This window comes from Camelus dromedarius, chromosome 19 (assembly GCF_036321535.1).
Source record: "Camelus dromedarius isolate mCamDro1 chromosome 19, mCamDro1.pat, whole genome shotgun sequence".
NCBI lineage: Eukaryota > Metazoa > Chordata > Mammalia > Artiodactyla > Camelidae > Camelus > Camelus dromedarius.
In genome coordinates, this window is record NC_087454.1 from 3,056,605 (window position 1) to 3,081,785 (window position 25,181).

General features: G+C 47.5%; 1 protein-coding gene across 6 annotated transcripts in view; it reads left to right on the top strand.

Moving 5' to 3' along the window:
* The window catches only part of FARS2 (phenylalanyl-tRNA synthetase 2, mitochondrial), a 309,951-nt gene that overhangs the window by 79,597 nt on the left and 205,173 nt on the right, over positions 1 to 25,181 (top strand). For all 6 annotated transcript variants that reach the window (XM_031435245.2, XM_010992409.3, XM_064476159.1 and 3 more), the window contains one exon: positions 3,674 to 3,805. In XM_031435245.2, coding sequence (XP_031291105.1) covers positions 3,674 to 3,805 — 132 coding nt within the window. The remainder of the gene's footprint in view (positions 1 to 3,673; positions 3,806 to 25,181) is intronic.

Genomic DNA, 25,181 nt, shown 5'->3' on the forward strand with positions numbered 1-25,181 from the left:
CTTCCAGCGGTGAGATCGTTTTTCACCCCATTCACACAGTAGCCAAATGTCCCCCGAATCTTCAAAGACGCCTTAGCCACGCAGCCTTGCCCAGCCATGTGCGCCTGAGCTGCACGTACTGCTAAGGAAGCTGTCGCTGGGAGGGGCGTTTGCACGTTTGTTTCATCTGCTAAGATGCTTCTCAGGGGAGGTGCAGGCAGGGTCGGGAGGTGCCCCAACCAGGCCCTTTTTGGGAACATCAAGGGTGAGGGGCTGTGTTGTAGGAAACGAGCTGAGTGCTGTCCCCGTGCCCACGCTGAGTCTTCACCGCGCCCTCAGACTCGGCTGTTTCTTCCTCACTCTAAGGGGCAGGGCCCTGCTCCTACGTTGGGTGTTTCAGAGGGTCACTTAATTGTTGCATTTGGCTGGGGGAGGGGAGGTGCTAGTTGCTGAAAGATGTCTCAGTCAGCCTGTCTGGGTACCAGCAATCTGGATGTCCCTTAGAGTGACAGTAGCCACTGCAGTGATAGTGATAGTGAGAGGAAGTAACGGTGTCAGAGGCTGCTCTGAGCAGGCTGTCAGGATTTGCTGTTCCTGTTCTGACCTGCGTCTGCGAGATACGGTTATTAGAATCTTCATTTTTAGTTGAAGGAACCATGTGACCATCACACGCTGGGAGCATTTGAGGCCTGGTTTCAGCCCTGTCGGTTTGACTTCCAAGCCCAGGTTAGCGCTTCCAAAAGGAGAGAAGTCATTTTAATAATATTTCAGGGGCTGTGAGGCCCACAAAAGCTGTGGTGGTAAAAGGGGTCTCTCACTAGGTGGGCCCCCCAGACTCTCCCTGTCGCTAGCTCAGGGCAGAGCCCTGCCCGCTGCATCATAGTTGCTTGCACCTTATTTATTTTTTAATTTTTTTGGTGGGGATATAATTAGGTTTATTTATTTACTTATTTAGCAGAGGTACCTGGGATTGAACCCAGGGCCTCGTGCATGCTAAGCAGGTGCTCGGCCACTGAACTGTACCCTCCACCTCATTTACATGTTAGGTACCAAAGCTCACTTAGAAACTTCAAATTCAGGCTTTCTTTAATTAGCTAATGAATAGGAGCTGCCTCAGAATTATTCCGCAACTCTTTTTATGTTTATTTTTATGGTCTGAGCTTTTTGCTCTTTTAAATGATTAGTGTTGTATTCCTTTGTTCTTGAAAAGCAAAATTAAAAATTAGAACACACTGTTTCCTCGTGGCAATTTGTTGTTATTACAGCTGCTTTAGTTTCAGGGTTGTCTGGTTTTTTTCCTCTTCCCCTCTCCAAAGCAGTTTATTATTTCCTGCTAACATTTCAATTGCACTAGCACCCTAAGGCTGTTAGAAGAGAGGTTATCAGTTTAGAATTGGAAAGAAATAAAATCACATTTAGAGAGTTTTTGTGCTTGTGGAATTTCACTGTCATTTTTTTATCATTTCTTGATTGGTTTCCCTTCAATTTTGGGGCCGTATTTGGCAGATCATTTCTTTCAGGGCAACTCAGGTGGGGCTTCGGATTTCTTGCATTTTAGTTTTACTTTCTGTCCTTCGGGGTTTACAGCTGTCTTTAGTACCATCTCCTTGGTGAACGTTGGGATTTCTGTTTAGAAAGCGTTGGCTTCGTTGCACAGTTCAGGAGAACAAGTCTGAAGGAGAAACAGATTTTGATTTTCTCCTGCTGTCCAGATATGGTGCTGTGGGCAAGTCGTGTCCCTTCTCTTCTGTTTACAAGCAGAACAGTCTCGTGGGTGTCACTGAGATGCGCTCCGAGCGTCCCTCCCGGGACCGGGCTGTCGGGAGTGCAGGTGGCTGCAGCCATCAGCTCCCTTGGGACGGCCTCCGCTGTGGGCAGCCTCCTTGGCCAAGGACATGCCCTTCCTAGGGCTGCCCACATCCCAGGACTGGTGGTGACAGGAATATCAAGGTCCAGCATTTCGGCCCACGGCTCACCCCCGACTGCCCCTCACCCTGCCCCACTCTCCCCTACCCTCCGTGGGACAGTCCTGATGGGCTGTGTGAGCTCCAGAGCTCCAGTGAGTTAAGGTTTTTTGGGTCTAATTGCAGTTGGTTGACCTCCCTCTGGCCCAACCTCTTCCTTCCACAGGTGTTGATTCTCCCCAAATAACTTGTCAACCCCACCTCCACAGGGACCTGCGTGTGGCCCTTACCTTGCAGGGCTCTGTAGCGTGACTGTCATTCTGGTCGGGAGTGAGGTCACTGGGTAATGAGGATCTCGTGTCTTCCATTTCTTTTGATGTTTTCCTCTGCCCACAAATCCCTATTAATATAAATGAAGTGAAAGAGATTGAGAATTGAGTTTAGAGTGGTTAGTTCTCCTTTGGTCCTAAAATTGAATCAGATTTAAAAAGTGTTTAGGCACGGTACTGTAATAATCTTTAAATCCGCTCTTTTGGGCTGTCTAGCGTTGTCTGATTTGACCTAAGAGATTTTTTTCCCTATCTGTGAAGTGGGCTGACAGAGGCATAGTAAATGCTCAATAAATGGAAGCAATATTTGTTGTTGTTTTTATTCATTTCACATTCTGATTTCCACAAGTTTTTTTTTTTTCTTTTTTTTGGCTGTGGGGAAGTAATTAGGTTGGTTTGTTTGTTTATAACAGAGGTACCGGGGACTGAACCCAGGACCTTGTGCGTGCTAAGCACACACTCTACCTCTGAGCTATACCCTCCCACAACAAGATGTAAAATGCAGATAGACATGGGTGAGAAAATGATATTTTAAACCCACAGGGGCATGTTACCATGGAGAAAGGGAGTCAGGAGTGTTCCCTGACAGAAGAGAAAGATAGTTACACAAGTGGAAGGAAGGTGGGGAGGGACTGTGGATGGCTTGCCCAGTGCCCACTCTTTGGGTGCTCCTCACAGTGGGCATCTGGCTACTGGGTGACCTTCTAATCTCGCTTCGCTTCTTTTAGTGACCTCTGCTCTTTGCAGGCTTTAGTTGTTTTGAATTTGTTAGTCTTTTCGTTTGTTAAGTAACAACATCATTGTTCACAAGTGCCATGTTTATGATTGCTCACTGACAAGTACATCCTGTTTACCGTGTCCTTTTTTTGTTTGTCTTGGTTGTAAGTATACCGATCATTTATCTGCAGGAAAAATGTTTTGACTTCTTAAATGTATTGCTTAAATTTAGCTGATCTTATTTTATTTAACTTTTTACTAGCTCTTAAAAACTTAATAAAAATTAATATATCTGTTTATGGAAGTGAAAGTTAGTAAGTTGATCTTAAATTAGTCATAATGTTGAAATGTAAGTTTGAAGGACAATATAGTAAAAATAGTTCTTTAACTCTAAAAAGATGTCACTTTCACTTACAGAAACTGGCAGAATTACCTGCTTGCCCACGATCTTGACCTAATTTTTTCCTCTGCCAGGTGGTTGCAGGGATTTGACAGGTGATTGATTTGGTTTCAGAGGGTCCTGGAACTGCACGAAGTGTTTTTCTTATTGGAAAAGACGTGCCCAGTTTTTCACACGTTTTAAGATTTATTGCCTCCCTCTAAAGTGTTGCAAATTAATTTGTTTGCTATTTATTTGACTCAGAATATAGTAATTGGTGTCATTAGCCAAAGGGCAGATTTGATCACGGGGAAGGGAAGACTGCCTCTGACTCTCTGTGTTGTTTTTCTCTGGCGCATCTGCAGGACTGGACATTAGATGGGTGGACTGCTGCTTTCCTTTCACTCATCCTTCCTTCGAGATGGAGATCAACTTCCGCGGAGAATGGCTAGAAGTTCTTGGCTGTGGGGTGATGGAGCAACAACTGGTAAATTCAGGTAGAAAAGGATCCAGCATTTATTTGCAGGCTCCCTGAAAGAGCACTCTCTTCCCAGTTGATGTTATTTGCATACTAATTTGCATACACATTTACATACCCCCTGGAAGTCCCTCACAGGCTCGCTCTCCTTGCATTGCCCTGCAGACTTTTCCCTGGCTCCTTGCTCTGGGAGAACACAGTCTCTCCCATCTCATCTTGCAAAGGCTTCTTGGTTTTGGAGGGCTTCCTTGTCGGCACTAGGGTTGGGTTTGTACTTGGTGATTTGGTACCTGTCGATCTGTGGCTTTGTAACTGTCCACAGGTGTTTGATGCCTGTCCCAGGAGAGCAGTTTGTCTTCCAAACTCTTTAAGAACGAAGCCAGCGTGTAATCCTTTTCTGTTCTTGGTGTGTTTGGAACAGTGCCCCTGATTCAGCAGAAAAATTCATAAATACGCCAAAAACACAATTGAGAAATGCTTAGGCCTGTGGTGTTTGGGTGTTTGCCGTGCTCAGTGTTGGCAGTGCCGCGGGACTGGGGTGAGTCAGAAAATGGGGTCCCTGATTGAATCTACCGGTACTGATAGGTACTTAAGGAAGATCTTTCCAGCTCTTCTTTGCAGGACCGTGGCTTAATTAAAATGATTATTTCTAAACTTGATTTCAGAGCTGTGAGGTTTTTTTTTTTTAACAAAAGTCTCTCTGAATTTAATTTTAAACATACTTGTTCACAGTTTACATCCTCCATGGGAGGCCGGTTGCGATGCGGTGTTTGAGCAGGGGCTCGCTGTGGCAGCAGTAAGCGCAGGGCAACTGATGGGGTTGTGCTCGCGCCGCCCCCCCTCCCCGCTCCCCCCGCCCCGCCTCTTGTAGAAGGTCGTGCTCTGGGCCTAGGAGGGCGCTGGCTCTGGCCTCGTCCGGCACAGTGGAGAAGAGCTGTTGCTCTTGGGGACTAAGAGATGTGGATGGACCACGGGTGAGGTCACGGGGTCGGAGAAGGAGGGAGCGGTGAGACCCGAGCCGCGGCGGCTGTGCGATGCGGGAGTCCGTACTGCCCGGGCTGGGCGGGCGGAGGCCTGGCCTCCCTTCTTCCTCTTCGGGGGCCTCCGTCCGTCCGCGGGGCTGGACGCAGTCGGCGCACAGATTCCTCTCTGCTCTGCCGAGCAAGCCCTGGGCCTGTGAGTCGAAGCCGGGAGGCCCGGGCCGAGCGCCCGGAGCGCCGGGTGTCCTGCGGGATGACGGCTGTGTCTTCAGGCCGGCTGTCTAACGCCCGCGCGGCGCGGTCCTCCCGTGGCGGAGATGAGCACAGCTGCGCCTCCCTCAGAATTTCTTCACGAGGATTAGCTGAGGTGTCTTTGACGCATGGAGCGCGCTTATGAATAAGCACAAGGTCTGACACTTAATAAACATTCAGTAAAAATTAATCTCTAATGTTATTAAAATTTTTTTTTTTCAAATGGTTAGAACCATTTATTAACAGAGAGACTTAATCGGAGAGACTTAAACAGAGGGTGCCCTGCGTGTCACAGAAACCGTTTCTAACCACTGGGAACTGCATTACTTCTTTGATGTTCGTCATCTTAGTACCTATGGTTCTGGATTGATTTTAGAGGAGGAAGGAAAATTAAGAGTCGTAAGAAACAGGAAAATCAGCCTAAGAGATGTATATGCTCTTAATAGGAAACACAAAATCCTGGGAGCAATTATGTGAGATTTCATGTCTTCTTGGATGGGCGCTAACTCCAGCTATGTCTGTGGTTTTTGTTTTTTAGACAAAAGATTTGAAGGAATCCAAGCCTTCCTCCCAGGAGCTGTGGTGTGAGGGGCTAGACTCAGAAAGCAGATGGGGGAGGATCAGTTACGTGTCAATTGTTGCTCGGAATTGTGCTTCCTTGTACATTTCCAGTGTCCTTGACGGGTTTTTATGAGGTTTGTTCGCACAGTAATTGGCTGAATGTAGTTATCTGAAACAGGTTTCCGAGTCATTATTGCACGTTAATGAGACTGCTGTTCCACTGTTGGATCAGCCATGTCAGGTATTCTTGGAGGAAATGGCAAAGTGGGAAAAAGAAAAAGAAGGAAAAAAAAGAAGACGTCTAAGATGCAAATATTTCTGGGAGATTCACCGTGGTGGTAGGACGTGCTTTCGTTTGTTGGGAAATGGTACCTAGAAAATTTAAATTAAATACCTTGCAAGAGAGAGAGACCAAAGAAAAGAAAGAAGAGATGGTTTTATAAGAGAAAATCTGTGTGGGCTTTGCTGTTTGAACTTGAAGTTATTATGACAGAGTTTTGCTTCGTGTTCTCAGGCTCGAGTGCGTTTTGACATCTGTAGTTAAAATTCTTAAACTGTGTGCCTGGCAGTCACTAAACACAGACACGATTTGCAAGTACAGCTCAGTTTCTGTTTTCCGAGGTCCCGCGGCATGGAGGAAGGCTGGCTGTGTGCGCTCGGTCCCTCCGGGTCAGTTTGCCATTCTTGCTGTCTTTCCTCCCTCGTTTTCTCCCCTCCCTTCCTCTGCCTTTTTAAATAGAGCTTCCAAGAAATGGTAAAACTGGTGGTTGTAGAGCCTCCATCTTTATGGTTCTTACAGAAGTGCAGGGAAATGCTGAAATTGCTGGCGGCTGGAGAGGCTGATGGAGCATGAGTGACGCTAGCTGAGCCCTGACTGTGTGTCAGCATCTCACTGAGTGTTCTGGATGCTTCTCTTGTTGAGCCCTGATGACAGGGCTCTGGGTGACGCTGCTATTATCCCCGTGTGACACAGCCTCAGGAAAGTGGTCAGGATCCAATGGCTGGCAGTGCAACTTCGCCCACATCTTTCCAATAAGTCAACAACTATGTCCTGCTAGTAATTATAGTAAATTGCATGATTTTAAAATGCAATTTTAAAATGGCTAGAAATTCCTGACAAATAAGTTTTTCTGCCTAACAAAGAACGAAGAACTGGCACCAAGCGCAACAACAGCAAACAGAATTTATTTGTGGTGGTGGTATTTGTTCCCTGCAGAAGGGCTCTGCCCCCGTGAGTGTCATCTCATTGACAGAGTGCACTCAACTGAAAGCATGAGATGAGACTGCTAATTTGCACAGGCCGTGGAAATGCTTTTTCACACGTTTAAGTTGACTAAGGCGTATGTGTGCGTCTGTGCACAGTTCAGGGTGAGGCTCTTGGACAGCTTCTAGAATTTTGCTGTATTTCTTCTTCCTTCAGTTGTAGTGCCTTCACCAGGGCTTTCAGACGCCTTGCACTTAGTAATTGTGATGTGGATGGTGACTGTCGTCATGACGATTGGATTGGCTTTTCCTTGAGGAGGTGTTCTGAGAGCAGCACTGAGTCGTGTCTCCAGACGCGACACACTTATTTCCCACTGGGCTGACTCAGGCTGCCCAGTTCTTCCCAGGTTGTCTGCAGAGTGTGCACGTCTCTCCCTGGGGTGACTGTGGGTGTCGTCGTGCCAGGAAGGAATGTACCATTTATTGAGCCCCTGTGAAATTTAGAAGATTGTTCAGAGGCCAGGGAGCAGAAAAGACTCCACAGTGGAAAATAACTTTGAAAATGGAACCGGCTTCCTTTACCTCGTCATTAAAATTAAAAACTTGCCTCTTTAGGGAAAACTTTATAGATATGTACATGAGCAGTTTCTAGTTTTAAATAATCATTTTTGTTGTTGTTCATTCGTTTGTCAAATATTTCTTCAGTTCCTTCTAAGCCTATAGAGAAACGAATAAGCATTGTCCTTGCCTTTGAAAATAGCACAGCACACACAAGGCTAAAAATAAATGATTGCCGTGCCATGTGGCGAGTGTTTCTAACAGAGGTATAGTGGGCAGAACGGGAAGGAGGCAGGGATTGGAGAGGATCGTGCCAAGCCCTTGTCCTGGTTACACCCGGGATGGAATATGGGTGGTATGGGTATCTGCAGTGTGCATCGCAGAATAAGTTAGGTTCCTGTTTGCAAGGGGTTATGCACTTTATCTTTGCTTGGATGCCCAGCTGGCGTACCTTATGCTGCTTCTCTTGTCTAAGTGTAAATTTGTTTCCAGTCTCTTCCTCTCTTTGGTAGCCAGTCTCTGCAGCCTCTGCCTGCACTTACATCATTCAGTGTGATTGATCTAAGATGGACCAAGACTGTACCAGCGCCGTGTTATCAGGTGGACATGCCATGCATATACTTAGCATCATTTCTGCATAAGGCATGGTGCTAGACAGAGGAAGACAGAATGATAAGATCTGACTTCTCCCTGTAAAACTTGGAGTGTCGTATGGAAGACAAGACTGTAAGAGCATGGTAACTCTGGTGCCATTCGTGAGATGCAGCCTTGGGATACGGGAAGAGGCAACTCGGTCCATCCTTGAGCCCAGTGGAGGCATCAGAGAGGATCCTCGTGGCATTTGAACTGGGTCTTAAGCAGTGGTTCTCAGATGTGTGCCTAGTAATTTTCTGGAGAGCTTATTTAAAATGCAGCTCATAGGGCATCAGATTCTGTAGGTGTGGAATGGGGACCGAGATGTATATTTTAAACAAATACTCTGGATAATTCTTGTGAATGACCTGTACTCAGTCCATGCTTCAAAAACTCTATCCTTAGGATAGGCTGAATATTTTCCCCAATTTTGGGGGGTGGGTATAATTAAAGTAAGTGAGTTGTATATATTTAAAGTGTACAGTGTGATTCATTTTTGACAGATGAATATACCCACAAAACTGTCATCATAATCAAGATAATAAACATTTTCATCACAAACCAATGTTTCCATGTGCTCTTTTAATAATGTCCCCCCCCCCCCCCCACTTTCCAGGCAACCACTGATTACTCTGTCATGATAGCTTAGTTTGGATTCTCTAGAATTTCATATAAATGGAATCATACAGTCTATATTCTTTATACTTTGCTTCCTTCCCTTCCTTGGCGTAGTGGTTTTGAGATTTGTTGTGTGTGTCAACCAAAGTTGAATGTATCAATTTATCCTTTTTATGCTGAGGTTTGTCTCATTGTGTAGGTATGCCCCAGTTTATCTGTTCACTTATTGATGGACATTTAGATTGTTCCCAGGTTTTGACTATTCTAAATAAGGCTGCTATGAATATTTGTATGAAAGTCTTTGTGCGCACACGTTTCCATTTCTCTGGAGAAGAAACCTGGGAGCAGAGTGTTCTATAAACGCGAAATAGGTCAATGTAACTGAATAGTGTTCAGCTGATTTTCTGTGTCTACTGATTTTCTTGGTCTTAGTGTTCTGTCAGTTTCTCAGAAGAGAGTGTTAAAATTTTAGACTATGAATGTGGACTTGTCTATTTCGCTTTTTTTGTTCTATTAAATTTTCTTCGTGATTTTTGAAGCTATGCTATTATAGATTTTACATTATATATATTATACATACATGCATCATAGATGCAGGCACTTTTATAGCTGTTATGTCTTCTGCATGAATTTCCTCTTTATTGTGAAATATTCAGCCTTATCTCTGGTAATTCTCTTTTTCTCAAAGTCTGTTTTATTTACACTGAAGTACCTATTCTAGCCTTGCTTACCCCCCTTCTCAGTTACCTTTATGTTCTTGTAATTATATGTATTATGTCTACATACATTGAAAACGGCATCATTCAGTGTTAACTTTTTTGCTTTAAATGGTCGTATGCATTCTAAAGGACTTAAGAGGAAAAGAGTCTTCTTTTGTATTTAACTGGCCGTTTATCATTTCTCTTGCTCTTTCGTTCCTGAGGATCCAAGATCCCTTCTGGTACTTTTCCCCTTCAATGTGGAAGACTTCTGCTATCATTTCTGGCAGAACGTGTCTGCTGGTGATGAGTTTTGTAGTGTTCCTTTATCTAAGGACGTCTATTTGCACTTTATCATGAAGGATAGTTTTAGTGAGTACATAATTCTGGATTGATAGATTTTTTTCTCAACAATTTATTGTCTTCTGCCTCTGTGGTTTCTGTAGAACTATGTCAGTCATTGTTCACCTGTATGTAATGTGTTCTCTTTCTCCAGCTACTTTCAAGATTTCTTTCTTTATCTTTGGTCTTCAGCAGTGTCATTTTGATGTGTCTGATTTTGGTGTTTTTTTTTTTTTTTTTAATTTATCTGTTTTTAGGTTCACTGAGCTTGACTATAAATTGATGTCTTTCACCAATTTGGGGAAGTTTGTGGTCATTATTTCTTCAGGTAACTTTTCTGTCTCAGCCACTTCCTCCTCCACTTCTGAAACTCAAATTACATCCATGTTACAGCTTTTGATTTTATCCCAGAAGACCCCAAAGCCCTGCTCACTTTTTCTGTCCCTTCTCTCTGTTTTTCATGCTGGATAATTTCTTTTGATCCATCTCCATGCTCCCTGCTTCTTTCCTCTATCCTATTCACCCTGCTACTTTGGGTGTCAAATATATTTTTTATTTTGGACTTTTTTTTTTTTAGTATCAAAATTTGTATTTGGTTCTTAATTTTTTCTTGTTTTTTTTTTCCCCGGAGAATTCCTTAATTTTCATCCGTACCGAGTATGTTTTTTGTTAGTCACTTGTATATCATCTTTGGAAAAGTGTCTGTTCAAGCCCTTTGTCCATTTAAAAAGTTGGATTGTTTGTCTTTTTGTTGTCATACTGTAAGAGGTCTTTGTATATTCTGGATACTAGACCCTCCTCAGATGTATGATTTGTAAACATTTTTTCCAGTTGTGTTGATTTTCTTTTCATTTCCTTGATAATGTTCTTTGATGCACAACATTTTTTAATTATGATGAAGTCTACTATATCTGTTCTTTTTCTTCTCTTGCACCTGCTTTTGGTGTCGTATCTAAGACTCTATTGCCAAATCCAAGGTCAAGAAGACTTACCCCTATGTTTTCTTCTGAGAGTTTTGAGGTTTTATACTAAGGTCATTGATCCATTTTGTGGTAATTTTTGTGTATAGTGTGAGGTAGGGTTCCAGCTTCATTCTTCTGCATGTGGACATCCCATTGTTCTAGGACCATTTGTTGAAGAAGCTATTCCTCCCCCATTAAAAGATCTTGGCACCCACGTCGAAAATCGGTTGACCATCGATGTTTGGGTTTATTTCTGGACTCTTGATTCTGTTGCATTGTTCTGTGTTCCTGTCCTCATGTCCACAGTCTTTTAAATCCTGTAGCTCCGTAGTTAAGGCTTGAAATTGGGATGTGTGAGTCCTCCATCTTTGTTCCTCCTCTCTTCAGTCTTTACTCTTTGCCATAGACATGCTTAAGTCTCCCTAATTAAAAAATTTTTTTCTTAAAATTTTTCTTCATTGAAATTCTTTATTCTGATACTTTATCTGCCCACCTCTGTCTCTGTCTCTGTCTCTCTTTCAGTCCTTTATTCCAGGATCCACCACCCAGCTTAGGAGTTAGGACATTATACAGGGCAAGTCCCCTGTGTGTCCCTCCTGTTAGCGTCTTCCCTTTTCCCCTCCCTCCCGTGAGCAATCACTACTCTGAATTTTGTGTTGTTACCTTGATTTTCATTTAGTTCCACTATGTGTATTGTAAAACTTTTTGTGCTTTAAGAAATGGAATCACACTGTCCCTCCTCTCCTGACTTCCCTTGCAGTGCTGTGACGTCCATCTCTGTTGTCATGTGTAGAGCTTTAGTTCATTCATTTTTCACTGCTTAAATTCTGCTGGGTGAAGATGCCGTAGTTTGTTCACCCATTCTTTCCCGGACGTTTGACTGTTTACAATTTTTTTTTTTGACTGCTACAAATGCTACTCCTGCACATCTTTGTGCATCTCGTATGTAGAGGGGGAGGGTTTCTCTGCGGTATGTTTTCTTTAGCTGTGGAATTGCTGAGTCAGCACTTCTGAGGATCTTCAGCTTTGTTAGATGTCACCAGATTGTTAGATGTCACCAGGTCAAAGCGGCTGGGCCAGTTTACACGGCCTGAGTCTTTGTTGCTCCACATGCTCTTCAGTGCTGTCTTTGTTCAATTTATTCTGCCAGCCTGGTGAGTTGAGAAGAGTGCCTGACTGAGCTCTCCTTTGCCTTTAGCTGCCTGCTGCTGAGGTTGGTCAGATTTCTATATATTTATTTGACACATATGGCTTTTCTTTTGCTCATTTTGAGGTGGGGCTCAGTTTTTTGTTTGTCTTTTAATAATGGATTGGTAGGAATTCAACATTTATTTGGAAACTTCTCATCTGTCATTTTTATCTGTTAAAATTGTATTCTCTGGGTTTGTGGCTTTTCTTCTTTTTTTTTTTTTTTAAGTTGCTTTTTCATGAATGGAATATATATATTTCTAACTTGAGTAGCTTTAGGTTTCTTTACATAACATCATTCTCCCAAAAAGTCACTTCGTCAGGAAATGTGAGTGGGTGTAAGTTGACAAGTTCCATGAAGATAACCTTCTGCTTGTCAGGCTCGATTCTAGCAGTTTAAGTCTCTGATGTCACTGCTGTATCATCCATATTTTCAGCATGGGGCATTCGGAACATTTAATGACTTTCTGACATCTCCCCTCTCCGTCCCCGTGCGCTGTCAGGTCTGGTCTTGCCCTCTGCAACAGCTCCTGGTGCCGGGAAGGCATAGTCTGGGGTGCTCCTGTTTGACGCGAAGAGGGAGCTCAGAGCCTGCCTGGGGACTCCAGTTACCCTGTTTGCACAGAATCTGATTCGTTTCCTGGTATATTCTTTAGTTCTTTCTCATCCTGCTTAGAATCCAGGCCATCCCCTCCAGTATTTCTGTCACTGTAGTAAGAGCTGAGGTTTTGGTAACTTGACTCAAGCTGTTGTATGTGCATGTATTTCTGATGTCTTTGCAGCTGTCGTAGTGAGTGTCACGTACTGTCTGTGGCATCATCTCTATACACAGGAGACTTCTGGGAAGCAGAGATTCTGTCCTGTGTCTTATTTTCATCATCTAAACTCTTGGATATTTAGCAAACATAAAGCAATATATGTAAAACAGTGAAGAAATTTTCTTTGCCCTGTCGATGTGGCTTAATTTTCCATTTCAGCTGTTTTCCTTTTTCCTGTTGTCTCCGCATTCCTGAAACAGTGACCCCAGTGATGATGATGATGATTAATAATAATACAGCCCAAACATTAGCTTTTAACCTTGTGAGCCTGGAGTGGCTTGTGAGCTTCCAAATAAAAGGTGTGGATTAGAGAGAAATGGAAGCTTGGCACGTTTGGGCTGCTGCAAGTGACCGTTTCTTCATCAGAGCCCATCATTGTTCCCAGGCCGTCCGCTCACCCTGTGTCCTCACACTATGGCCCTGACTTTGAAGCACTTTTTGCCTTTTCACTGCGGGAGGAGGAGGGTACTTCTGTGCCCATTTGAATTTTGGCTTGGCCACCTGCCCGCTCTGGCTAAAGGGATATTAGCAGATGAAGGAAAAGAGGCTGCAAAGTCCTTGGCAGTTGGTCGTACCCTCTTTTGCCTCTGCCTCTGTTAGGGGATGAGCGTGCACAGCCTGCTTGTTCTAGAACAGGAAGAAGCATGTGGAGGGGACTTGAACCAACCCTGCAGCCCGGAGCCCAGCCCAGTCTGGACCAGCCGGGCCCCCGGCCCGCAGACCATGGCTGGGCTGCAGACCCTGAGGCTTGGGGCGGTGTGTCCGTCCGCGGTAGCCGGCTGGTGGAACGCACGCTGTGGTCGTCTTACACGGTCTTTCTCAGCTGACCCGGGCCCCCGAGTGTGCTAAAGCATCTCTCCTCCAGTGGCATCGCACAGAATTCACTTCTTTCTGTTCCTCACCATCTCCCTTTCTAGCTTAGTGAGAAGGATGATTTAAACAGAGCCTGACTGCATCTGCTTCCCTCCCTCCCTGGAGAAGCCGCTGAAAGAGGCTCCCAGGGCTTGGCGGGCGTGGTGCTTGTTTCCCGAGCCAGACAGGGATCAGGGGTGGGATTTATCTGAGAAGTCCTCCTTGTGAGGACTTTTCTGAGACGCTCCTGACCTCCGGAAGACCACGTGTGTGTGTGTGTGCGTGTGTGTGTGCACGTGCGATCACATTCTCAGTATATCCTTTGTAAAGTTTTAGTTCCAGGTGTCTGTCTTTAATCGGTCTCAGGTAGAAAGCTCTGGAATCACTAGAATATAAGCTTCTTGAGAGCAGGCACTGTGTTGGTTCTGATCGCTGTTGTATTCCCAGTTCCTAGAACAATGCCTGGCACATGGTAGACACTCAGTACACATACTATAAATGAGTGACAGGCACACGAGTGAGTGGACCCCTGCTTCCTTGTCCCGCTGTGCACTGTTCTTTCTTCAGGCTCCTTGAAGCAGTAAATGTGGAGGGAAAGCACTCTGGTTCCCCAGGCTGACCCCTGGCCTGTGTGCCCCCAGCTGCTCAGTGCCTAAACACGCCAGAGAGGTTTAATGTTAGTACCATCCACAGGGGGTTGTGCCTTGTTTTATAGCATCACGTGGAAAATTGCGTAACCGCTGAACTTTGCACATATGGCTGGTTAATCAGGTTTCTTCCCCGTACCCCTTAAATAAACTCTCAGGAACTATGAAAAAAATAAAAAAGGATGCTCATACAATTGAATTTTCTTTAAACTGTTTATGACGCTCTTGCTTCACGGGATCACTGCAGCCTTGCAGGCGGCTAGTGATGAGCTGCTCAGTGGCTCAGTTTCATTTTCTCCCTTGCAAAACGGCTCTTCAGGAGTTTAGGAATTATTTATGGTTCTGTGGGGATAAACATGATCTGCTGAGTTATTTTTCTCAAGGTTCGTTTCTGTATTTTAGGCCGGAAGCAAGGTCTTTGTGAAATGGCCGTGTTGTTTTGTCCGTGGATAAAGTGAAGTAACATCATTAGGCCAAAGTTTACCAGATTCTCACACGGTGTTTTTTAACTGACATTATTCAGGAGCTGGCCACAGACAGCATTTCTCACAGGGTGTGACCTAGAACCCTGGGTACTCCTAGGTGCTTCCCAGGAAAAAGAAGATGTGATCTTCTGCTGAGTGTGGAAACCGGTGAGTTGGAAGAGTCCTGTGTCTCTCTTTACCGGAGAGCATCTCTGAGCTCCAGGGCGCCTGGGCCAGGCGCAGAGTGAGCAAGTCCCCCAGACCCACGGGACACAGGATTCCTTTATGAGAAGAGCCATGTCCCTTGGCTGCTGGGGGGGACCGTAAACTGGGAGACAAAAGGAGTGTATTTGCGGCGATAATGACGAAGCATAGTGAGATATCCTTTTTAAATCTTACCCCTAGGGGTGCCTTCAGCGTGAAGGGAAGCAGCTGATATCAGCATACGTAGTTTAGAACATTCATGTAATATTGTAGACTGTTTGTCTACAGAGCCCTGGAGACTGAGGGTTTGTGGGCTTTGAAGGCGCTAGGAAGGGAAAGCTCTCAAAATCCATTACTTGATTCTTCCATTTACTAAATCAGCCTTTCCTCTCTCCGTCCCTTCCTTCAACGAACATTTAAGGAGGAGCTGCGTGGCAGGCGCCATGCGGGGTGCGCAGGTACAGAGGCCACCTCTGCCTGGCCGGGTCGTGAGCCCAGTGGTGGAGCCTGGCAGGCCACGTGCTGTGTCCCGGGTGCAGGGACACAGCTGAAGGGTCACGGTTCCTGGAGAGACAGGGCAAGGCTTCAGGTTCCACGACAGGTGGAGTGAAGGGAGGGCTCTTCCAGACAAGGAGAGCGCTTGTTTCCTGCTCTAGGAACAGCCCTCATAGCCCCGCTCACTTTGTTCCCAGTTGAGACTTTTAAGTGGAGAAATCATGCGATCAGATTTAGTTTTTGTTTTTGTTTTGTTTTGTCAGAGAATTCCAGAGCAGTGAAGAATTGGTGCTGGGAAGACAGGATAGAAGCTGTTAATCCAGATGAGAAGGTGATGCCTGACTTTGAGCAGTGGTAACGGGGAGCGCAGGCGAAGGGAAGGTGGGCTCCAGGGGTGTTCCTGGGGCGACGTGGCCAGCTCTGAAGTGGGGGTCGGGTGGGGCTGAGAGGTGGGCCGGAGGGAGGATTTCAGTGTGATCTCAGCCCAGGGTGCGGCCGAGTGCAGCTTGTGTGACTCGTGACACCACTTCACCGGCTGGAGCTGAGGGGGGTGGAGGTTGCCCCCGGGCCTGGGCCTCTTAGGTCTGAAGTGCCTGTAAAGCACCAGCTAGAGATACCTAGGAGGTGGTTGGAAATACAAGACTGGAAAGTGTGAGAGAGCTTCATACGAGAATTTGGAGTCATCTGTGTTGTTCAAAGTCACGAAATTGAGATGATGTCAAGAGATTATCATGGAGGAGGAAGAGAAAGACCAAGGAATACCAGGTTTCAGAAAAGGACACATCCTCTGGGGTCCCTTCTTCACTGAACTCACTCGTATTTGTTGGCCTAGGGGGAGGTCTCACGTGGTTCAGCTTTCCATTCATTCATTCGTCATTCATTCCTTCACTCACTCAGTATTTGCTGAGCACCCGGTACCACCACATGGCGGTGGAGGTGTGAAGCCGGAGGCGGTCCCTCCCTGGCGGAGCTCGCAGTCCGTGTGCAGTGACCACGTGGTGCTGTGCCTGCCCTGCAGATGGAGCCCGTGGCGCTGCGCGGGCAACAGGATGGGGCTTCAAGTGCCACGTCGGGGGCGGGGGAGTCTTCAGGAAGACCCCCTCATCTGGGGCTCGAAGAAGGAGTGAGAGCCAGCGGTGAAGGGAGTGGGGAAGGGGAAGCCGGTGCTGGGCCAGGAGCTGGCAAACCTGTTCTGGAAGGACCAGATGGTGCACAAGTCAGGGTTGGCCGGCCATCTGGTCCCTGCTGCCGTGACTCAAATCTGCTGTTGTTGCGCGGGAACAGCCGCAGACCTCAGCAAACAAACGGTGTGGCCGCGGTCCAGTGAAACTTTACTGATGGCCGCTGAACATCTCATGTAATTTTCATGTGTCATGAAACGGTATTCCTCCTTTGATGCTTCTCAACCACTTCAAAATGTAAAATGCAGCCTTAGCCTGCAGGCCAGGCACACACAAGGGGAGTGGGGCCGGACTTGCCTGCAGACGGTCGGGCCAACTCCTGTTCTGGATGAGAGGAACCGCTTGTTCAGAGATCGAGAGGTCAGAGACGGTCCCTGGCTCTTGGAGCATCCTTTTCTGAGCTGATCTCCTTGCATCCAGGATCTCCGGTCCACCCTACAGGCAATTACTGAGGGGGTCTTCCTGGACTGCCTGTCTCATTACGTCTGTGCTTTTTGGAGAAACTTCCAGTGATTCTGCATGAAGGTGGCTGAGATTGTCCCCTCACTTGTCTGCTTTGTTCGCCTCAGCTCCCCTCCAGGGGGGATGTGGGAGAAGTTTTATTCCACTGACACTAACGTTGTGTTTTAGATGTGATCGGAGGTGTTGTCAACGCTTCGGGGCTTTCCAGGTCACTCCTCGTGCCTCTGCATGATGAGTTTGCTTTCCTTCTTAGCTTTTTGCCTATTTCCTGGAAAAGTTACTTTTGGATTAATTTACATATAAAAGTCCAATATTTTTCATCTTGTTTTTATCCTGCCACTTCAGGTAGAGGGAAATAAATGAAAGTCTTCAAATGTTGACTTCTAAGGTTTTATTACCACAGACAGCTTCATTATGTCTGTGGCGATCCAGTGTGCTCTGAAGGAATTAATCCAGCCTCACTTGCAATCTGTATATGTTTACATAGAATGAACAAACATTGCATCGCGTTTCGTGAAAATTCAGTTACTCCTGTCTCCAGGAAGTATGTTCTTCTTAGCGTTTAATTCTCAAGTGAGTCAGTATGATGTTCTTTGAACTGTCATAAGAATTTGGGATTCGGGGCTCACTGCTGCTGTTTATAATCGGGAGAAACGCCTGGTGAAGCCTTCACCCCTGCAGCCCCGATGCTGTATTTGGGGTTGGGGGCAGCATGTGTCTCCGTGGTATCGGGCTGATATGGGCTACTATTCTCGCTAGATTTTTCTTAGAATTAAGTAAAGTGAAGGCTAATGCTGCACATGATTTATATTTTTACCTTGGAATCTACTATATAGAGAATCTATTTGAAATCTCCATGACGGTTATCAACTTGTCAGTTTCTTTCGCAAGACCCTAACCTCCTTGAGGGTAGGAACCCTAGTCAATTCCTCCTTGTCAGCAGCTGCGACATTAAAAACTACTGGAGAAATGCTGAGTGGGGCTTCTGGCGGGCGGAGGTGGGTGCGGGGACGGTGACAGTCTGATTTGGGCTGAGGGCCTGGTTGCTTGGCGTCTCTGAGGAACAGGTGGACTGGGGGTGGCTCAGGATTGGGAGCTGGGACGGGGTCGGGAAGGGAGGGTGCGCATAGGTCAGGGAGCACAGGTTGGGACTGGGGAACCGCTGAGGCTTCTCAACAGTCGTGTTGCGGTCAGGGTGGCACGTGGGTCCGTGCTGACCCGGCCTCTGCCCACCCCCCAGCTCCTGCTCCTGCTGGAGCTCCTCCTGCCCCCAGGGGCTCCCGAGGGCGCGTGCGCCCTCCCCAGCACCCCTGCGCTCGCTTGCCAGCCGTGCTGCCGTTTGTTCGTGGCTCGGCCTCCGCTGTGTCGGGGTTTATTTCTCTGTCACCCGCTTCACATACGCCTCCCCTTTAGTATGCGCTCAGTAGAGATTCGTTAGATGCGTGAATGAGTGAATGCAATCTGGCACAAAACCTCCACCTCTGGACTGAAAGGTGGATGGAGGGAGTAGAGACGGGAGGCAGTGAGTCGGCTAGGAGGGTCATGCAGTAGCCTAGAAGAGAAATGTGGGGGCTTGAATTACATCTGCGGCAGCAGAAATTCCAGGGAGGGAATCACTTCTGGAGACTCGAGGAGGTAGAACTGACAGGCCCTGGAGATCAACCGATAAAACGGGTGCTGTGAAGACCCCAGGGACGCAGAAAAGCAAGAACGCACTTGGTCCGCACCTCATCATGTCGCTCCCTGGATGGTTCAGTGGGTGGCGGGGAAGCCATTCTGTGTAGGTTTGATTGAAAATCAGCTTAACTAAGGGTTAACTGTCTTGGTTTGAAAACTTCTATTATAGAAGGTTGGACAACAGAGTAAATCATGGGGCACTTTTTACTTAATTGTTTGATTATTTAGATTTATTCATAACCCAGTCCTACAAAGGCTGCGAGATAGCAACATCTATATAGATACAGATTTATCTGGATGAAACAAAAATCTGGGGAGAAAAGGGAAATGACAAAGCTGGGTGAAGCTTGCAGCAAAGGAATACACATCTATCTGTGTCGCTGGAAGGGGACATACGTTTGGCTCCAGCTGCCCAACGGTAAAGGAAAGAGGGGAGCACGGTTAGTTAATACACTCTACAGTATCTGCAAGGTCTAGGCACGCCCCGTTTTTTCCCCAGAGAAAGCACGATGTTCTTGGCAACGAGGGCTGAGAGAAAATCCTCTCTCCCCTGTGAGGCCCTGTCTTCAACACAATGGGATTTCACAGTGTTTTTCTTACGTCCCTTAGTCTCTTCTTACTAGTGCGATAGGATTTGATTTGCTCTGCTTGACACGCAGTGAAGTTAACTGTGGAAGATCTCAGATCGGCAGATCATTTCCAAATCCCCTTTTCTGTCCTTTGCTCACCGCTCACTTGGTAAGCCCCACTTGCAGCCCCCATTGCAGCCCCCATGTGTGCGGCGTGTCACCAGGTGCCCCGGGGGGTCCCAGAGTGTGTCGGAATTGAGTCCGGAGCTCACCGTCCTGGCAAGCAGTCTGGGTGCAAACCCACGGATGGTGTGTTAAACGCAGTGGGCGGAGACATGAGGTGAGGTCTCTGAGTTGAGCGGGTGGAGAGGGGCCAGTGCAGGCTGGAGGGGCCGAGGCAGGTTTGAGAAGGAATGACTTGTTTATGATAGCCTCGATAGTTTTATTATTCAGTTTATGCAACCAATTGGAAATTGAGTCATTAGTTGATTCCTTCAACAAGTTGTGAATTTTCGTCAGAAACATTATGTTCCCCCATTTTTGTTGCTGCTGTTGTTGTTGTTGTTTCGTAGAAGTGTGCCTGGCGGTTTTGTGAGTGCCATTTGGGTCACTGAATATGCCGTCCTCCGCTCCACGGACGCCTGGGCGTGATCCTGCTGTCACTCCTCAGCGCTGTGCCAACAGCCTTCCGGCCTAGTTTACATCCTTTTGTTTGAAGTGGTTCATACTGTTCTGAGACATAAACACTTGTTTTGCAAAGGGTGACCTTTTAACAGTCAAGTCTCTGTTGTTACGATCCCTGTATAATCTTTGGCTCCTTGATGCTCTGAGGGTCAAGTCCAAACCCTCCACTGATGCACCTTGCAGGTGGTGCCTGCTGGGCTCTGGTCCTGGCCACCTCTCCGGCCCCACCAAGCCGGTTGCCCGGGCCCTTGGCCTTCCTGCCACAGGCCTCTCAGGTCTTCCTTCCTGCTCCGGCCCTGCACATGCCCTTCCTTCTGCTGGAACCAGCCCAGCCTGGCTGAGGGTCCCATAGGACACACCTGTGTCACCTGCATACATACCCCGTCCATGTACGCGTCCCCACGGCGATGGTGATTGTGTCCCTGATTCCAGCCCCCTGGCCAGACTGTTAAGTGCCGTGAGGACGAAGCGCAGCGTCTCCCAGCCTCTGGTGCAGAGCTGGTGGTCACAGACACTTACTCTGGAGCAGCGGTGTCATTGTGAGTTCCCTTCTCCGGTCTTCATTTAAAACTGTCGTGGTTATCTCCCGTGTGTTGTTTTGTTCCTTACCCTGCAGATGGTTATTTACCAAACAGCTTTTTTGATTTTAAACCTTTGCAGAAGATTCCAAAAAGCCACTCCAAAGAGGACACCAGCCTCTGTTTGTTGCCTTTCAAAATATGTACACTTTTAGTGCCAGGGGAAGGTTTTGAAGCTTGCTGGTCTCTGGGGAGCCGGCGGGGAAGGCCCGACGGGGGGAGTGTTAGTCGAGTAAACGTCTGATGTGGTTTACTGAGCAATTTCAAAGCAGAGTAACGGAGGTACTCTCAGAAGTTCTAAGCGGCGGTGCTATAAACTCACAGAGAGCGTTGCTTTCACTCCACTGACCCGAATCAGGGTGTTTCCTGCCTCCTGCTCCCAGCTGGGTTTTTATTACCTTAGTATTTTGTGTCACTGAGGTTCTGAACATTTTCAAAATAAAATTCTTTGGAGATCTATAATCTGCTGGTTTCTGATTTCATTGCTTTTAATTATAGGGCATTGAAAATGCAAAAAACTGGGAGGAACGTGGGACAGTGCAAAGTTTATCCTCCGCACCTGGAGGCCCGAGTAAGCGTTGTGGTTACTGCTCTTTCTCGGCTGACTGTGTGACGCTGGGGGCTCCTTTGACGCCTCCAGGCCTCCGTCTCCTCGTCTGTAACAGGAAGAGATGAAAGATACATTTAAGATTGCTTGTGGTCTCAGCTTTGTTTGTTCATGTAACATATTTATTGCATGCCTACTGTGTGCTCGAGACACAGCCGAGCGCAGACAGGTGTGCTTTCCGGCCCTGCTGCGGCCCGTGTTTAGGGGCGTTGGAAGGTTTAAGCAGGTTTCGCCAGGACCGGTTCATTACGGTTCCGTGTGATTAAATGGCCTGGCTAGGGAGTGTGGTCTGAGAGCAGAGAGGCGCTGGGCAGCGGGACCGGAAAGCCAGCTCCATCCCGCCTTGGCTGGTGGACCCCCCTACCCGCCCCACTGGACATTTCTCAACAGTGCGGGAAGGAAGGGCCACCAGGGAGGAGCGGATGTTCCTCGTCCCTGTCCCTGTCCCTCCCTGGATGTTCTCCCTCACGGCAGCAGAGTGGGATGGCTGCGGGTGGCTCGCTGGCCTTGGCCTGGGCCCGAGTCTTTCCCGCTGTTGATTCAAATTCCAGACGTGGGGCTCCCAGCACTCCAGGATGCTCCACTCTCTGCAGGACAAACTACAAAGGCCAGCTTTTCCAGCAAGGCTTCCCTACCCTTCCAGTTACCAAGTCCAAATATTCTGCTCTCCACACAACAGGCCAATAAATTGGGAGGCGGCTTGCTGGGACAAGGAATAACGACTTGAGCCAGCAGACCAAGAGATGGGGGACTAATGTCGTGGAGAACCATCTTCCTCAAGTCAGAATTCAGGCTCCTTTTATAGTAAAAAGGGGAGGGGGTGGGGTTGGTTGTTGCAAACTTCTTGGTGTCAGAATCCTTTGTTCTTGCAGCTGTGCACGTGGGTCAGGTCACGGTGTCCCTGAAAACCAACAGCAGGACAAATGCCGTTTTCTATTCTGCCGCTCTTTATCTCTCTGTGAATGGGACAGTGCTAATACCCTTAAAGGTCAGAGCCTGGAGAATGGGCCGTCCTGTACATTTCAGGCTCTAGGCAACATTCTTTTACAAAAGGCGCAGAACCAGCAGGACCGAGCCCAGGGTTCGAGCTAAAGAAACAGATCCAGCATGGAGCCAGCTTTGTTCTTCCCCGTTACATTCCCACCCCGTGCCCGGGCAGCCCCATCACTGGGCTGTGGTGAGGCTTTCTCACTCATAGCTCCACTTCTCCATCTCCGCCGGCCAGTATCATCCGCCTCCAGGCATGCCGTGTTGTCACATCCTGTGCAACTCCTCCCATGGGACCCCTGGGGACCAGAGCCCCTCCCTCCCTCCCTGAACGCCCAGCTCCCGCTGCACTGTCGTCCCATGGAGGGCAGGGCTGGCTGACGTCTGTTGATCTTCCGCGTCTGACACAGCGCCCCGCGTGTTTCAGACCCACAGAAGTGTCTGTCGAGTGGACTGTTGACTTAGCCTCCTGCGATATTTACCAGAGTTTACCTTCTGCTATTATTTGAGGATTTTTTTTAACCTTCTATGTCTGAGCTCCTTGACAGCAGGGCCTGTGTTTGTTTTATTTATTTATTTTTAAATCCCTTGAAGCACCTGGTTCCTGGACTCCATGAATATTTCATGACCCGAAATCAACAGAATTGAATTCTTGGATAGCTGGATTTGAGGGGTGGGGATAAGCATGTGGTTTCCATTCCTGCCTCTCTGGGGAGAAACTGAGTCAAAGAAAAATAGATAGCTGATGAGTTGATTTTTCAGCCAAGGCTGGAAACTGGAGGGTGTAGCTGAGAGCTCAGAAATTAAGCAGAAAAAGAGCATTATGATTTTAAAAGCTTCCAGATCTCTCCCTTACTGTGGAAGTGTTTCCTGCCTTTGCACTCAGACCTGCTACGCAAACTGTGCTTCGCTGGCTGAAAAGCTCCCTGATGCTGAATTGGCTTTGCTGTGGCATCAGCGGAGTCCGTGAGTTACAGTGGAGGGGACACAGGGATCGCTCTGCCGTGGCTTCCTTGTGGCTGTTGTGGGTCCCCTGCCCGCGACTCCCCTGTGGGGGCCGCAGCCAGTTCCAGGCACGGCTTGTGCGTCTGCCTCCGCGGCCAAGGCCGCAGGCTCCCTGCCCCTTGGCCCTGGTTTGGCCTGACTCAGCCTTCTGCTCCTGAGGTCTGTCTAGGTCCCATGCTTTGTAATCATATCAAGTGAAGGCTGCCCACAGCTGAAGAGGGGTTTGGGCAGGAAGCCCCTGAACCGTGTCTAAAACACTCGTGGCCCTGCCGTGGAGGGAGGCGGGCAGCTGGGCAGGCAGAGCTTCCTCCCGGGGCCTTGAGCACTGCTCTCCGGGTCGGGGAGACTCTCAACTGCTCGGCCGGCCAGACCCGGGCCCACCGAGGTCTACAATGGCACACGAACTCACAAATGCAAAAACCTGGGTGTGACCTGGTTTCCCTGTCTCCCAAATAACCACTAATAATAATGAATCATTAATAGCCTAAAGTCAGGATCTCGTTTTCCAGGTGGAGATGAGGCCCAGCGGCCCTGGACAGTTCGGTAACCCGCCCCGTACCCGCGGGGACGCGGAGGCTGCCACCTCCCCCTAGAGCCTGCCGGGGAGGGCACTCGCACCGTTCCCTCCACCCAGTCGAAACGTCGCTTGCTTCTTATTCCTAAGGATGGCAGGGAGTAAAGGATTATTGGTTTCCCTTGATATTTTTCATCTTAACAGTCAACATGGGCAGATTTATAGTGTTCACAAACATGCTGGTGGCAATCTGACTACAGGAAGAATGAAATTTCGCTCAGGCAAGTGCAGATCCATCTGTGGTGCTGAGCAGGGTCTTGCCTGTGTAAGGGGTTCGGCTCTGCCCTGAAGATAGATTTGAGTAGGCGATGGGAGTGGTTTTTCTTCTTCTTTTGTTCTCTCAGATGCATTAGATTGAAAATTTAAAAGAATGAAATATATTAACTTGACTGAATGGAGCCTTTGAGCTGGATGTGTTGCTTTGTAAAACTTTTGCGTTGACTCCATCACCCATAACGCTTAACAGAACTGCTAGAAGCCGGTCCGTGAGGACTGCGTATGGAGGGAAATACAACTCCTGAGAGCAGTCAACGGCGCTGCTCCTTGGACCAACACTGCTTCCAAGGAAAACAAATCAGTTTGACATATTTCTGGAAACCATGACTCTTGGATACCTTCAGAAGCAAATTGGAATGTAGGCAATCTAATTAACCTTTAGCTCAAAATGTTGGTGTTTTCACAGCTGTTTTGAGACAGAGACTGTTAGTTATTAGTGCTTGCCTCAAACTTACTTAGATACTTTCTCTCTGAAAACCAATTTACGATTTTTTATTTGACCCCCTATAGACTAAAATGTTGCTTTTATATCCGATCTTTTTCTCTCACTGGAGTTAACGTTTTATTTGAGCTGTTTTCCTCTTTTGTGCCCTTGGCCTTTCCTGTTGGGAGTGGCCGTGGGAGGCGCCCAGGTGCTGCCCCTGTGGCTGTGCCCAGAGCAGGCTGTCCCCAGGGCCCGGGGTGGAGGGATGTCCCCCAGATGTGCCCAGAGGGCCCCAGCCTCCGAGTGACAGGGGCAGTCTGTACCACTTCCTTTTCTTCTTCCTTTCTTCTTTCGTTTTATTCAAGTTTATTCACTGCACAGTGTAGGGGTCAGAGAGTTCTGCTAGGTTGAGTACAAGCCCCAGCAGTCCCTGGTGCCTCTGCCCCTCCCCATGGCCCTCCCGTTCCCTCCCCCAGAGGCATCTGGGTCCAGCGCTTAGCGCTGGCTCTGAAGTGGCCCTCTGCCTCTAAGTGACCTGCCCATGTTGCTGCTTCCTGATTTCTTTCCATTTGAAACTCTCTTTTGACTATGCGATATGAAATGTAACGACAGCCATTTCTTCTCCACCCAAACAGGTGCCCTGCCAGCCTCCCAAACTCCTCCATAGTCACAGCATAATTTGGAATATATATATATATAAGTATTTTATTGAAGTGTAGTCAGTTTACAATGCTGTGTTGGTTTCTGGTGTACAGCACAGTGCTCCAGTCATACATGCACATACGTATATTCGCTCTTGTATTCTTTTTCACTGTAAGTTACTACGAGATATTGAATATAGTTCCCTGCACTCTACAGTATGAACTTGTTGTTTGTTCTGTATGTATAATTAGGGT